General features: G+C 46.4%; 1 protein-coding gene across 2 annotated transcripts in view; it reads left to right on the plus strand.

Annotated features, from left to right (window-relative positions):
• Window positions 1–3,042: 3,042 nt before the first annotated feature.
• LOC144768654 (protein orai-2-like) overlaps window positions 3,043–13,842 on the plus strand; it is a 58,299-nt gene continuing 47,499 nt past the window's right edge. The window contains exon 1 of one of the 2 annotated variants that reach the window (XM_078652469.1): window positions 3,043–3,822. In XM_078652469.1, coding sequence (XP_078508595.1) covers window positions 3,568–3,822 — 255 coding nt within the window. In that variant the 5' untranslated portion in view covers window positions 3,043–3,567. The remainder of the gene's footprint in view (window positions 3,823–13,842) is intronic. The other variant, XM_078652470.1, reaches the window with a different exon arrangement.

A 13,842-nucleotide genomic window follows, 5' to 3' on the forward strand; every position in this document is an offset into this window, starting at 1 on the left:
CAGAGAACGCAAATTGAGATGTAGGGAATCTCGACAAATATTAAACTTCAGAACTCTGCATCCGGAAGGCCTTAATCAGAGCGAAGAACTTTATGTGCATCTATGAGAAATTTTGTAAATAAGAACCTGGGTCACTGCAGGATCACAAGGGGAGACTTCATTTGTATATTTGTATATATGTTAAATATTTCGTATAATGGATAGGTAATGTCAAGGATATTGAGTATTACCATATAAGATACAGGGAATGGGTTAGCAATGGGAGTTTGTAATTAATGATTTGCTATTCTAAGGGGAGAGTAACGCACAACACATATGAAACTTGTCGTAAGCCCACTGGAGGGCATGAAATGGTCTGAACGAAAAACGGCAGCCCACTAGAGGGCGAGTGACATTCAAATAATGTGTGAGCGTTCTATTAATCAATAGAATGACATAGTAATGTGTGTGGTTAATAACTGTGTCTGTTGATACAATTATGGTATACAAACTACATCACCCAGAATTCCCCTACAAAGATAAGAAAAATTCAATCACATGACTTTGCACAATGACACCTTATAGGTGGATGAGAGGAGAGGAGGATTGACCGTGATCAAGCCGTCTGTTGGCGGTGAAACGCGTTGGTATCTGTGAGAGCAAGGGTGCAATAAAACATATGTGAAAAGAAAAATCCTCGAGTGCGTTTTCAATTACCTGCGAAGGGAGTTTTGGAATTTGAAATCGGCAGGGCTCTGCCGAGGAAAACGCACCGGTGGGAGAGCGCCAGGGGTTACCAGAACTGAGCCAAGTTGTGGAGATATATATATATATATATATATATATATATATATATATATAGTGTGTGTTTTGTCTCAAACAGTCTTGTTCTCGTTGCAGATCTCCCTCCCCGCTGTCCCCTTCCTTTCCTTCCCTCGCTTGACCATTCCTTCGTGTCTGTGATATCACTCAGACCTAGGGGCTGTCGACAGGTGGAAACCAATTTAGCATCGTACGATCCTGAGGACTCTCGGACCTGACAATAGCAGCACACACAAACGGTTAATTTGAGTCGCTTTCGCTCTTGTGCTAGATCCCTTACGAAGGGGGTACCTCAGGGCTCGTGCCTTAGTCCTACACTATTTAACATATATGTGGCCCCCTTGCAAATATCATCAGAGATCATGGCTTTGTTCCCTTTTCATATGTGGACGTTACACAACTGCTTCTTTCGTTTTGACAATAATTCGGTGGCGACAAAACAGCTCTTTGCTGACAGTATGCGAGCTATTTCTGACTGGATGACGAAGAATTTTCTCCAGTTGAATGCCGATAACACTGAAATACTCTGTTCGGCAAACCACAAATGTTGTGGTCCCCTGATTGGTGGCCTTTAGAATTAGGCCCCGCCCCCACCCCTACAACCAAGGCATAAAATCTGGGATTTTATCTGGACCACTCCTTATCTATGAAAGATCAAGAAGCAACCACTTCAGGCACCTGTTTTTATATGCTGAAGCTCATTCGGAGAGTGTACGCAAGACCTTGATCCAAGCTCTGGCAATCAGTCAACTTGACTACTGCAATGCACTTTTGGCAGCTGCAAACGATACTGTGTTAAAGAGGTTGCAAGTGGTCCAAAACACGGCAGCACGCCTGGCTCTTAATATGCCTCCTAGATCGGCATCTCTACCATTATTAAGACGCCTCCATTGGCTCCCCATCCGTGAAAGAATCAAGTTTAACATCTGTTGCTTGGTCCATAAAACAATCAATGATAGGGGTCCCAGGTATCTAGCAGAAAAACTCATCCATTACCTTCCATGCAGATGTCTGCGCTCTGGAGAGAAGGCTTTGCTAGTTGACCCTCAGTTTAACAAACTACGAGCCTTGGCAAAACCTTTGCCTACCTTGCCCCTCGATACTGGAACTCGCTTCCCCTCCTTTTCCACAAGTACCTGAATTTTCTTATGTTCCGGAAACTTCTGAAAACGTAACTTTTTAATAATTGATTGACTGCTCCCTCCTCTGTCCCTCCTGCTGTTAGCGCAGAGATACCCCTCTGGGGGTGATTCCTGCACTCTATAAATCCTTCATTCATTCATTCAACTCTCAGTTACTTACCTGTGGTGGTTCCATGCTCCCCCTGGTCCCCACTTCCTTGGGTGTTAGTCTTGGTTTGGCACTCACCTTCCATTGCATTGTCTTAGTATATTGTTTGCCCCCTTCCACTCCCCCATAGTGGCCCATGTGCTTTACTTACCTGTTTTGAAGGAGATTTTATTGTGTATTGATATACCAAAGTAGTTTTAATGTTAGTGTATAATAAATGCAAGGTATTTTTTCTAAAAACTGGTGTGGTTCTTTCTTGTGTGTAAGCTCCCTGACTGACTGTGTGGTAATGTACCTGCTCACCACTCTCCTGAATAAGCCGTATCTGCTCTCATACCCATGAGAGCTTTTGTTATCAGGGACACATACAACCATCACTGAGGGTTGCCTGGACTCCGTGCAGGGTGCTTCGCCAACAGGTGTGTACCATATACTGAGCCAGCCTCCTACAGTCACCCCTGCTTTTTGCCTGGTATCTGATTCAATCTTGACAAAAGTGCTTTGGGTTCCTGCTATCCAGGTCCTCGGTGCAGACCTCTTGCCTTAAAACTGTACAATTGTTCCCCCAATTGGCAATACCTTTAGCACCCCCTAAGTCCCTAGTGTATGGTACCCCTGGTACGTAGGGCAAGGAGGCTACGGGGGATCCCTAAAGGCTGCAGCATGTATTGTGCCATCCCAAGGACTGCAGCAGAGACCCATTGCTCCCAGCTGTATTCTAGTTGGAGGGGTCGCTATATTTCACACCTATGCTGACCACTGTCTTTGTTCTTGCGCGAGGATTACTCCCCGGTGCTTCTAAGTGCTCTAGGCAGGAGCTGCAGCTTTAGCTTTAAGTGCACTCTCCCTCACACACTTCCGCGCTCCGCTCTGTGTGCATTTCATGTTTGTGTGTCTGCTGGGAGGGGGAGGGGGAGGGGGAGGAGTGCCTGGGTCCCTCCCCGTGACTCACTTCCACCCCGGTCTGGGTGCGGAGAGATCGCTGGGGCTGCACAGTACAGTGCTTCCTGCAGCCGGCCACTCGACCCCCTGCTGCCCAGCAGAGATCCGTTTCTTTTAAAGCGATTCCCCAGCCTGAGCCTGGGGCCCCTCAGAGGGAGGATTCCTCGCTGTCAGAGTGGGGCACGCCTGCGGGGCTTTCCTTCACCGACCCATCACGAGAGTACCTCTGGAGCCCTCTGCAGAGCTCTCTTTGTGATAGTGCCCCCGGCGCGGTTCCTTCACGTGTCTGTGTGTCAGTCCGTCAGTGCCGCTCTGTCCAGGGCGCGCTCGGGACGTCCGGCGGCTGCAGCAGCTGCTCCTTGGCTCCACGCACCACCTGCGCGCTCGGTGACAGCGGCTCCTCCCTCCGGTTTCCTGTGACAGGGGCTGTCGGCGGGGACTCTCACTTCAGCCTTCCCCACACTCGCCTCAGGGGCCGGTCGGTGAAGCGGCGCCGCGCCCCCCAGCGGCGGGGCGGAGAGTCCCTGCGCGCCCATGCAGCCCGCGGCGGAGGTGGGTGGCGGCGACAAAGACGAGGCCAGCGGCGGCGAGGAGGAGCAGCGCAGCCCGAGCCTGACGGGGGAGGCGCCGGCCGTCACCTACCGGGACTTCGTGAGCCGCAGCTACGTGGAGCTGATGAGCGTGAACCAGCACTCGGTGCACGCGCTCAACTGGCGGCGCCTCTACCTCAGCCGCGCCAAGCTCAAGGCTTCCAGCCGCACCTCGGCGCTGCTCTCCGGCTTCGCCATGGTGAGGGGCTGAACGGCCGTCTGTCTGTCTGCTCGTGTCTGCACTTGACGATGACTGTGCGTATCTCCAATTATGTGTTCTTCCGGAACTACCTCTCTCACAGCTTCTGTCACTGTCCTGCATGAGTGACTGCATGTTCGTATCGCAGTTTGTCGCCCCCTGTCTTCCCGCCACTCTCTTTAGCTCATTTTATTAAATGCGCTCTCACTGACCAGCACTATCTGACAGTATGACTGTTCAGAGGCGTAACGCAGGCCTCTACAGTCCCTGTGAATGTCCCGGTGTGTGTGTGGGAGTCCCCATCCCATTTAAGGCCCCCCATTGAGCCAAGACCAATTAATATCTGTGAGTTATGGGAGACTGAGGGGTGCAGGGGGCTCAACACAATCTGCAGGAAGCCCCATGATTTTGCGTTACAACACTGACTGTTAGGTGTGTTAGTCAGTCGGGGCTGCCCCAGTGTGTGCGTCTCTGTCGATCTACAGCTGTGTATCTCTGTGTTTCATAGTATAAAATGTAATCTAGCCTAATGCAACCTTTGTATGATTCTGTGTGTTAACATTTTGGTTTCTGGTTCCAATCATGGTGCGGTTACTCAGGGTTAATACTTCTGAGGTCGGTTGAAATGAGTACTATCGAGTTGGGTCATCAGGGCTACTGGAAATCTACAATTTTGCGCCCTGATTTGTTTTTTGTCTGATTATGGATTTGCCGCATTTGCCACTTAATCCCTCATCTGCTACGTAATCTGTCAATGTTTACAAAGAAAATTGTTCTAGCTCAAACTGATCAAAAGTTACTAAAAGCACAGTAACCTGTTGCCTCTTGTTTATTGCTGGAGTTGGATGCTAAACTAGTTCTAATGAGGTGACACCTTTGCCCAGATTGTGTTGACCCCTGTAAAAATGTCAAATTAAAGCTATCGCTAAATGTGCAGCATTATGCTGATTAATGGTCTTTTATTGCTGCATAATTTAGTCAAACATGCAACATAATTTGGTCCCTCCCTACTGCATAATCTCAGAGGCCTTCGTCGTGATTAACTGTTTTCAACGCCTAGAGATCAGAGAAATTGTAGAGAGCGCTTGTCAAAGTTTAGACATTATTCTTTGTCTGTTCCTGCAAATCTCAGTGCTTGTTCATCCCCAACTCTTTCTGACTGTTGTTCTTCTGTGTGTAGGTTCACTCGTGTTTTCACTTTAAACGTTCCATGAAAGCATTCCGGCCTCCCGCCCTTGTGCTTTCCTGTGATATTGAACTAGGTCGGCGCAAAAAGAGTAGCTACATTCATTTTATAGGCAGCCCTTAGGGTACGGGAGGTGGGGATCCTTCCGGGGTCCCTTATTACCTCAAGGATACATTATCTGAGATATGAGTCTCAGGGCCCCTCCCCATATTCTGTAGGGGCCCGTCATGTTTTTTGTGTTATGTAAATGCTTCATATATATCTGTATATGTCCATCCCCGTATATTCGTGACTTTGGATCCAAGGTGTACCTGTGGGTCAGTACACAGCTGTTGTGTATCTCTATCTGCCTGTCCGAGCACATCTCTATGCTTGCCTGTCTTTGGTATCTTTGTCTGCCAATCATGAGTACTTGGTACTCTGAGTTACAGTCTGGAAGCTGGGTGTATTTTTGCACACATGCTATGACTGGGCTGAATCTCGTTCTTGATGCCTGGGGGTTGGGTTTGCGTTTCCTATTACTAGTGATGTTAGCTGCTGGGGTCTTCTCAGAACTTACATTGTGCAAATGATTAACTCTTTTCGGGCAGGATGGTGCAGCCTGGAAGCCACGAGTCATATAGAATGTGAAAAGGACCACTTTAATGAGACAGGTGCAATCTGTAGGTAAAGGAACCCTTGGCAATGTGCCATTCCGAATAATTTAAAACCACAGCCTCACTAAGCATCCGCCTTCCCCTCCTGTAATAAGCGTTAAACATAACCTTGTAGAACAACAAAAACTTTAATCACTCCAAACCTACATTCATCCAAACATTACTACATTTAGGACTTTCGTATCGCCAACCTGCTGCCACCCCTGCGCCTATCAACCTGAGTCTCAACAGAGCCCTGATTTAGATCTTGGTGGACGAGTTTCTCGGTCACAACGGTGATGGATATTCCGTCTGCTGAAATATAAATTACATGGGAACTAATTGGATCTATATTTGGGAGGACGTTATAACCGTCACAGTTGGGGTAACCCGTCCGCCAAGATCTTAAACCTTAAAATCTTGACATCCTGTCCAAAAAAAGCCACCCTACCTGCACACCTGCTAATCTGCAACACTATAACCATTTCCATACACAGTTGCACCCTGTCTCATGAAAACAAGACCCCTCAATAACCAAGTAAAAGCAAGCCCTTACTATCCGCTGACTTAAGGGGGACTGTCATTGCCCCTGCTGACTATGGGGCTGTACTTCACTAGAACAAAAGAGCGGTCAGACCTAACTTCCTCCTTTGAAGAGTCTGGCACCAGCTGTCTAACCTTCCCACCAATGGCATCCCCTGTGGTCACTGGACAACACCATCCGCCCGAAAAGCCCTGGGTGGTTGAGCTCAAAATCACTCTCTCCTCTTAAACTCCTTGGAGTTGTAGGGTGCTGCTCCGATTTTTTTTGTCTTAGTTCGTATTCTCTTTGCTCCTGTTAGCTCTGGGTTTGTGGTGGCATAGTTAATAGCTGTTAGCTATGCTTTCTAAACTCGCTGGTAGAAGCTCTGTTTTGAAGTGCTAAGGCCCACAGGCTTTCTTCTGGCGCCTATCTAATAGTAGTGCCGTGAACCATAGGTGTGGGTACCCATTTAGTCTCAATTAGTGTATGTTTTTTAAGGTCAAACTAGGAGATGGGTGTGTGTGTGTGGTAGGAGTTTCTTGCTTGTATTATGGCCTATAGTGCATTTGCTAGGTCACTGGTTTTACAGCTTCCCCTTTTTGTGGAAATTAATATATTGCTGATCGACTGAGCCCATTAAAGAAGAATATAGCTCTACATGAGTGTCCGTTTTAACAAAAAAAAGAAAAAGCATTTGAATGAAAACATTGTCTTTTTGAATGGACACTCCGCTTACACAGCAATGAAAGCTGCATTTAAAACTACTGGCATTTCTTATCTGTGAACGTGTTGTGATCTGCGGTTCAGCAGGCTCGGTAGGCACAGATGCCTATTTCCGAGCAGTTGGTTGTTGTTTTCCACCAGTGTGCTGCCAGCGCTCGGGTCTTGTGGATGAGCCCAAACGCGCTGTGTTCTAAGGGGTAGTTTTGGAAAGGCGATCCGTGTGCATTTTTACCCGTGGCATGTCGCAGACCCAGTGTAGTTAAATTTACTCGAACTGAACTGTCAAGATGCAGCTCTGTTGATAACCCCGATCCCGCCCTGTGCCACGCCCTCATTTCCAGACACAGGCCTGAAAGACGCCTGAAGCGGCGTACACGCATTTTTAGAACACTTGCTTTAAGGCTATTCTGTTTTCCACGAGCCCTCAGCAGTGCCTCCAGAGATCCATGACAAAAGATTCCTGCAAGCGTACCCCTGGTACAAACTGGGGTGCGTCATTATTTGCTGAGGCGGGATGGGGTGGAAAGAGCGAGATGTCGCGCCCTCTTGAGATATATTTACTGGGGGAATGGGCGTGGCTTTTCAGCTGAGAAATCTTTTAGCCTGCACTGCCTATTCAAAGCAGTTCGAAGTGTATTAAAACGCCCCCTCAATTTAATTTCTTTTTTTCTTGCATTTCACGTGTCGGAAAATTGCCTTTTTAGTTTTAGATAGTTCGGTGCTTTTTCAACAGTCACCGAAATTACCTCCAACACAGGTCTCTCATTTCATCCGTGCATACTCTCTGTGCTCATGTGTAACGATTTTCAGTTTTTTGTACTGCATGCTAGCCTAGATGTAATTTTTTAAAAAATGTATTAATTCTTACACATTGTATTCCTAAAGAGTGTGGTATTTTTACTGTTCTCTCTGTTGATGCGTGCACACGCTAAGCATCGCCTGTCTTTGAATGAACATGTTGTCTTTTCTGTAACCTACATAGCTGCCAAGGTTTCAAATTGCTATGTGTGGCACTTTCATATTTTCAGAGTAATTATGAGTGACATTTCAACGACTATGAGTGACACTTTATCGCGAGTAAAATCAAGTTATGAAGACGAGGAAAACATATAAACACCAGTAATTACACCCATTTGAGCTACGATAAACTCTAAGTTAACTGCTGCAAAGCACAAGAAATAATTGTTAAACGACTTCCATTTATCAGTCGCATGTCTAAGTAAATTTACTGAGAAAAGCACAAATATCACAAAGCTCCTTTGCAACAAATTAAATCAAGGCTCTGAACAGTACACTTTTTTTGCGGTTGTGTGTTTTTTTAGGCTTGTGCTTCTGGGTGGCCTGCACAATGCACCCAGCTATGGAAAGCCATACCATTTGGCAGTGGGGTTATGCAGAACTTCCTCTTGTGCAAAATTGACCGGCGTCACTGCCTTTATTCATAGCTACAGGCTGTCACTCAGACTAGTGGGGGGCAACCCAGATAAAGAGTGGTGAGGTGGGTGGAGGCGGTGCGGAGGGGGCGAGAGAGCGCACAGCCGGAGGTTTAATAATAAAAAAGATTTTTAAGAGATACCTGGTTGTGCCCACCGTCTCGCCCTCCTCTGCTTCCAGTACCTGGTCCCAGCAGTACCTAGGACAGCATCACAGACTCTCCATCCAATCCCCATGCTGCTTTAAAGAATAAAAAAAGCAGCATGGGGATTGGCCTGAGCGTGCTGGATTAACGCTTGCTCAGGCACAGGGAATTTGTGCTGTTTTTCCAACCCGGATGTGCAATACAGCTGGGCTGGAGAAACCTGAGTGCGCACATCAGCTTGGTCGGCCTAGGACATCCGGCCAAACTGACATGCACACTTGAAAGTGAACCTACCACTCCTCCCCCCCCCCCCCCCATGGCCCGCCCTAACCTTCACACGCTGGCTCAACCAGCACCGGAGAAATAAAAAACGATAATAAAATAGTTTTATTTTTCAGATGCTGGCCCTGAGCCAGTGGGGCGATGCTCCTCCGCCACTGACTCAGACTGTAACTAAGAATGTAGAAGATAAGGCCACCTGTTCTGCATGAGACTCAGGCTTCGTCTGTGCCTCAGAAGCTTAACCCCTTCGACGCTCATGACGAGCTGGGCTCGTCATGCAGTAGCCTCCTGCTACGCTCATGACGAGCCCAGCTCGTCATGTAAAGTGCATCTGCTGCTTTTCCAGCACAGGGGAAAAATCCCCATAGCGTTCAAGGTGTTAAGGAGCACGAGGACAGACTTCCAGTCCCATCATTTTGCCACCTGTAGCTATGCAGTTCCACAAGTGGGCCGGGTCATCTATATCCTGTGCGACTGTGACTGCCGACCTCAGTTTCAAGTACAAGGATGATGCACTGTGTGGGTACAGTAAATCTTACCCCTTACCTGTTGCATTCCGGTGACGCAATGTGCCTGAAACCCTATGTACAAGAGATGTAGATTGTACATTTGCGCAGATCTTCTTCCACGTCTGGAAACATGCCAAGCCTATGAATGAACTTCTTTGGTTCACAGCAGGAATGCAAATCGGGCACATTTATTGCCAATTAAACGTGTGGCAGCTTCTAAGGGTAACTTTTGATTTCATCACTTGGTGAGGGAAGCAGGAAGTCACTAGATTCCCTCCTGTGAGTGGAAAACAAAGTTCATAGTATTGGAATTCCCTTTTGCAAATAATTCTAGTCGGATGCATTAGTTCAATGAAAGCAAATACTATCATTCCCAGAAAGTGGCAATATATTAAATAAAAGCCTAAGACTTGCAACATGACGGTATGCTCAAGTGGGGCGATCTGGCAACTACATTTTTCTTTCTAGCACAAATATAAAGCAGACCGAACCCAGAGGATTTTACCAACTTTAGTTGTAACATCAAGCAATCCAGTAGCACAAAGTAGCAGTTCCCAAAGAACTGCACCAACAACATCTGCCTTCCTATAACAAACAAATCCAGACTGCAAACAGTGAAACTGGTGGTTTGCATGAACAGCCTGGCTTGGCCAGAAGAGCATACATTCTCAACCACAGAGTTAGGGGTTGTTGTGCCAGACAGTTTGGCCCGATGCACCTCATCATTGTTGTGAAGCATTTGTCAACACAAATGAAAGTGAAATACTATACCTCAAAATCGAAATACCAGTGACCGTATTTACAGAAATAAGGGTATAAAAAAAATCAAAAAAATCTGTGAACCCCAATGCATGTTGTTTAGAACCAGTGCCTTAACACACAAGACTTTCGGTTGAGGTTGAGCACTCCAAGGAATAGAGTACTCAGATGTACCAATATAAGGAGGCATATCACCTGCATAGTGATTAACAGAGAAATATATGAGGGTCCCTGGAAGGGTAAGCCAGCCCACTCCCACCCCACCCCTGAATCCAAGTCGATAATGTCTAACCTGCTACAGCCGCTATAACCAGGAGAGTTGCTCAGCTACCGTCTAGTCAGTGGCTTGTAGTCGCACCCCCACCCCGTCCCCCATCCCCCATCCAAAACCACTCGAGTTAGTCAGTGTGCTACTAGCGCAGCAGAAAAACAGAGCAAAGACAGACTGCATGACTCAGTACAGGGTCCCAGGCAGCTCAAAATGAAGCAAATACCAGTCTGATGGCAAAGTCTCACTGACCTGACTCTCAATACACACTGGCAATTGGCAGGCCCACTGGCCACAAGCAACAACTGTGCCATGGACCGTCGCCGAATGACCCGCTCTCCCACAGCAATGATTCTGGTCAGTCCTGATGGCAGACACGCTGGCCGTGACACGTGTGGGGGTCTGGTCTGGTAGCAGTCGCCGGATACAGGGGGCGTGCAAGCAGCGACCTCTCCCAAAAAAAGTCATGATCGAGTGCGGTACACAATGTGGGGTCGGGGGCCTATTGTGGGATTACATATATCACGATAGCATGCCGTGCATGCTTTGCTGCCATACTTTAATATATTGCCTAGCAGCCAATTTTGAACTGTGCTGCGGTGTACCCGCTCATGCTGCAGGAGGCAGGAGCAAGACCTGTCTATGAAGTTACATTTCAGTCAACTAACTCACGCTCTGTAGCAATTGGGCACATAGACTCTGACCCATCCTCCTGACATCAGGGATATCACTGTGCCGTGTCGGGTGCCCTTACTAACTTGTTACATTGTAGCACTACTCTCTGTGCAGCTGAGCTCTAGCAGTTAAGCCAGAGAGACCCCGAGCCTGCCTGGAGCAGCGTGCACCGCGCACTGCAGCTTGTATGGTGCTTTATTATAGCAGCGCTTTCGGATTGACAGCTCAGGAGGCGTTATAATGTTTGACACTGCATTTCAGTCCAGGGATGCGGAACACCCCACTGAAATGTGTTAATGTGACACCTGATGCGTGGTACTTGGCAGGGCTGAGCTTGTATGGTGCCTTATTATAGGAGCGATCCTGGCTTGACAGCTGAGGAGGCGCTATAATGAGTGACATTGGATTTCAGTGCGGTGATATGGACCACCACACTGAAATGCGCTAGTCTAACGCCTGATAAGTGGTACTTGGCAGGGCTGTGTAACTTGTGTCTGGAGCATCATTTTCACTCTTACTCGCCCATTCGCCAACTCTCACACTTAAAACTATTCTGAAACACACACAGTTTCTATAGGACAGAGATCGCTAAAATGGGAACAAAAAAGAGACTACTAAACGATAAATAGAAACACAAATAGAAACTTTCAAGACCTGAGACCTAAACAGAAGAGAGGTCGATGTACCAAGGAGCACCCCCGACCCAGAAAAGACTTTGTCAATGTGAGTACCAACCTATTGACTTTGGCAGTGCTTGTCAGCATTGGTGCTCCATTCCCTCTTTAAAAAAAAAAAATGTTATTTAAGTTTACTGTTTTGACGTAGCAATCAGCCATGATGGAACGGTCAAGTTTAAAAAAACAGCCAAGGTGGCCAGTGGTGCCTCTGACATATGAGTGTGGCATTTCAAGATGGTTCTATGTCATGTGCATGCAACGCATGCGTATGTGTTGCTATTCAAGCGCACACAGGTAACAGTAGTGCCGGTTGACATTTTGGATTATTTTTTCTTTACTTAACAGCCATGCTGGACCAGTAAACTAAAACGATAAAAGAAAGTGTCTTATGCACTTAAAACGGAAGCAAGCAATGCAGTAACACTTTGCAGCTGCAAGCTCTTGGAGAAAATGAAAAAGATTTAAAAATTATGTGGATGAGAAGTAGTGCACATCCATGAAATATCATGGGTTTATACCAGTGCTAATAGACAATCGTATGAGTCAGTACTTATAGCCAGCTGAACCATAGTATGCAATGGCTGAAAGGGCTGTGCCAAAAGCCCCTTTCTGTATGTATGCATGGGTGTGTTATGTGATGAAAGGAGCTCTTGCCAGGTACCTAAGGCTCTCTGTAGGCGAAACCTACAAAAGAAAAGGAGGAAGAAAAGCGAGGACTTTGAGTGCTTTTTTCTCTGATCTTTTCCGAGTACTTGTAGGCCTAGGTGAAATATAAATTTCACCGGTATAATTTACATAAATTTGGGAATTTAGCATTACGTTTGATACTTGAAATTACCCCAGTCGTGGGATTAAGCTGCCAATCGTGGTACAAACCTAGCGTAGGAACAGTCTGAACAACTAGAATGTGCATGAATGTAGTTCTTAGCAATTGTATTTTGTTGCACTATTTTTTTTAGCTGTAAATGTGTCTTTGCAGGAAAATAGGACGTGAAGGTGCATTTCACACTAAGATCTAGTGGTAAATGATGGATTTGCATTTTGCATAATTATGCATAATTTCGCAAAATTTCATCTAATTAACCACATTTCTTACACCCCTACTTACTTGTAGAAGAGTGACTACTGGATAATGAAGCAGTGCACATTTCAAGTCACAGAATTTCACTCTAGATAATCTCAACGCAACGGAGATGGGAAAAAATGTATTGCAGTATTTCTAGGCCCTACTGGAAGGAGAAGCTCAGAGTGGGTAAAGCAGACAAGAACAAGTCATAAGAGGATCAGAATGAGAGTAGAGTTTTGAAAGGCAAGAAAAAAAAGCAAATGTAGAAGGACACCCAGCTAGGTGAGACCTTCAATAGAATCTTGGGAAACCATACAATGTTGCCAGTCAACAAAAGAATAAAGATCACACTTCCTCTCCAAGTAGTTCACCTGGTGAAACAAAAGTGAGGGACCCAAAACATTAAGGATTCACCATTGTGTCATTTTGCCCCAGCTACCAATGTATGATCTATCAAAACTTACAGACCTTGCGTGTCTTGGCGGGCTCATGCGCCAATGTTGATGAAATATGCAGAATTTTTTTCAAGCCCCTTATCCCTCTGTGAAACACTGGGCAGGAAGACGCATCCTGGTACACCGATCCGAATGGGGAAGCCTCGGCGGGATGTTCTCTTAAAACTCTGAACATTAGCTGTGGAGCAGTGCCTGCATTGGGCCATTGTTTGTTTACAAGACATTTGCACTGAAGAGACGCTGCACCAAGGTGTCCTGAACAAATTGTTTAAAAAAAACATGTTTTACCTTTACAGGTAGAAATATGGGGGGATGTCAGGGGACCTACCACAAAGCCTGTAGTGCATTAATGTGATTGAAAAACACAGGGGCAAATGCAGCCAAGGCCTGGATGACTAATCCCACAGTGCTCTTCATTGCCCTTTATCCTTTTAACCATATGCATCTGCCTTTTGTTTGACCTCTTTAGATTATTTGGCTGTAGCGGAATGTCCCAAGCAGATGACCCACAGACGATCATCCACCGAGAATAGAAAGCCTCATCATCTACAGTGAGGCAAAGTCGTGTAGGAAACTGGCTCTATATATAGTTCACCAAAATGAGGTATAGTGTGTATAGAGTCCAGGTGACCCTAGAGGTAGGCAGAGGTTAAAGTTAGATAGAACCTTGCTCTCTATTTGTG

The sequence above is a fragment of the Lissotriton helveticus genome, chromosome 7 (assembly GCF_964261635.1).
Source record: "Lissotriton helveticus chromosome 7, aLisHel1.1, whole genome shotgun sequence".
In the NCBI taxonomy this organism is placed as follows: Eukaryota; Metazoa; Chordata; class Amphibia; order Caudata; family Salamandridae; genus Lissotriton; species Lissotriton helveticus.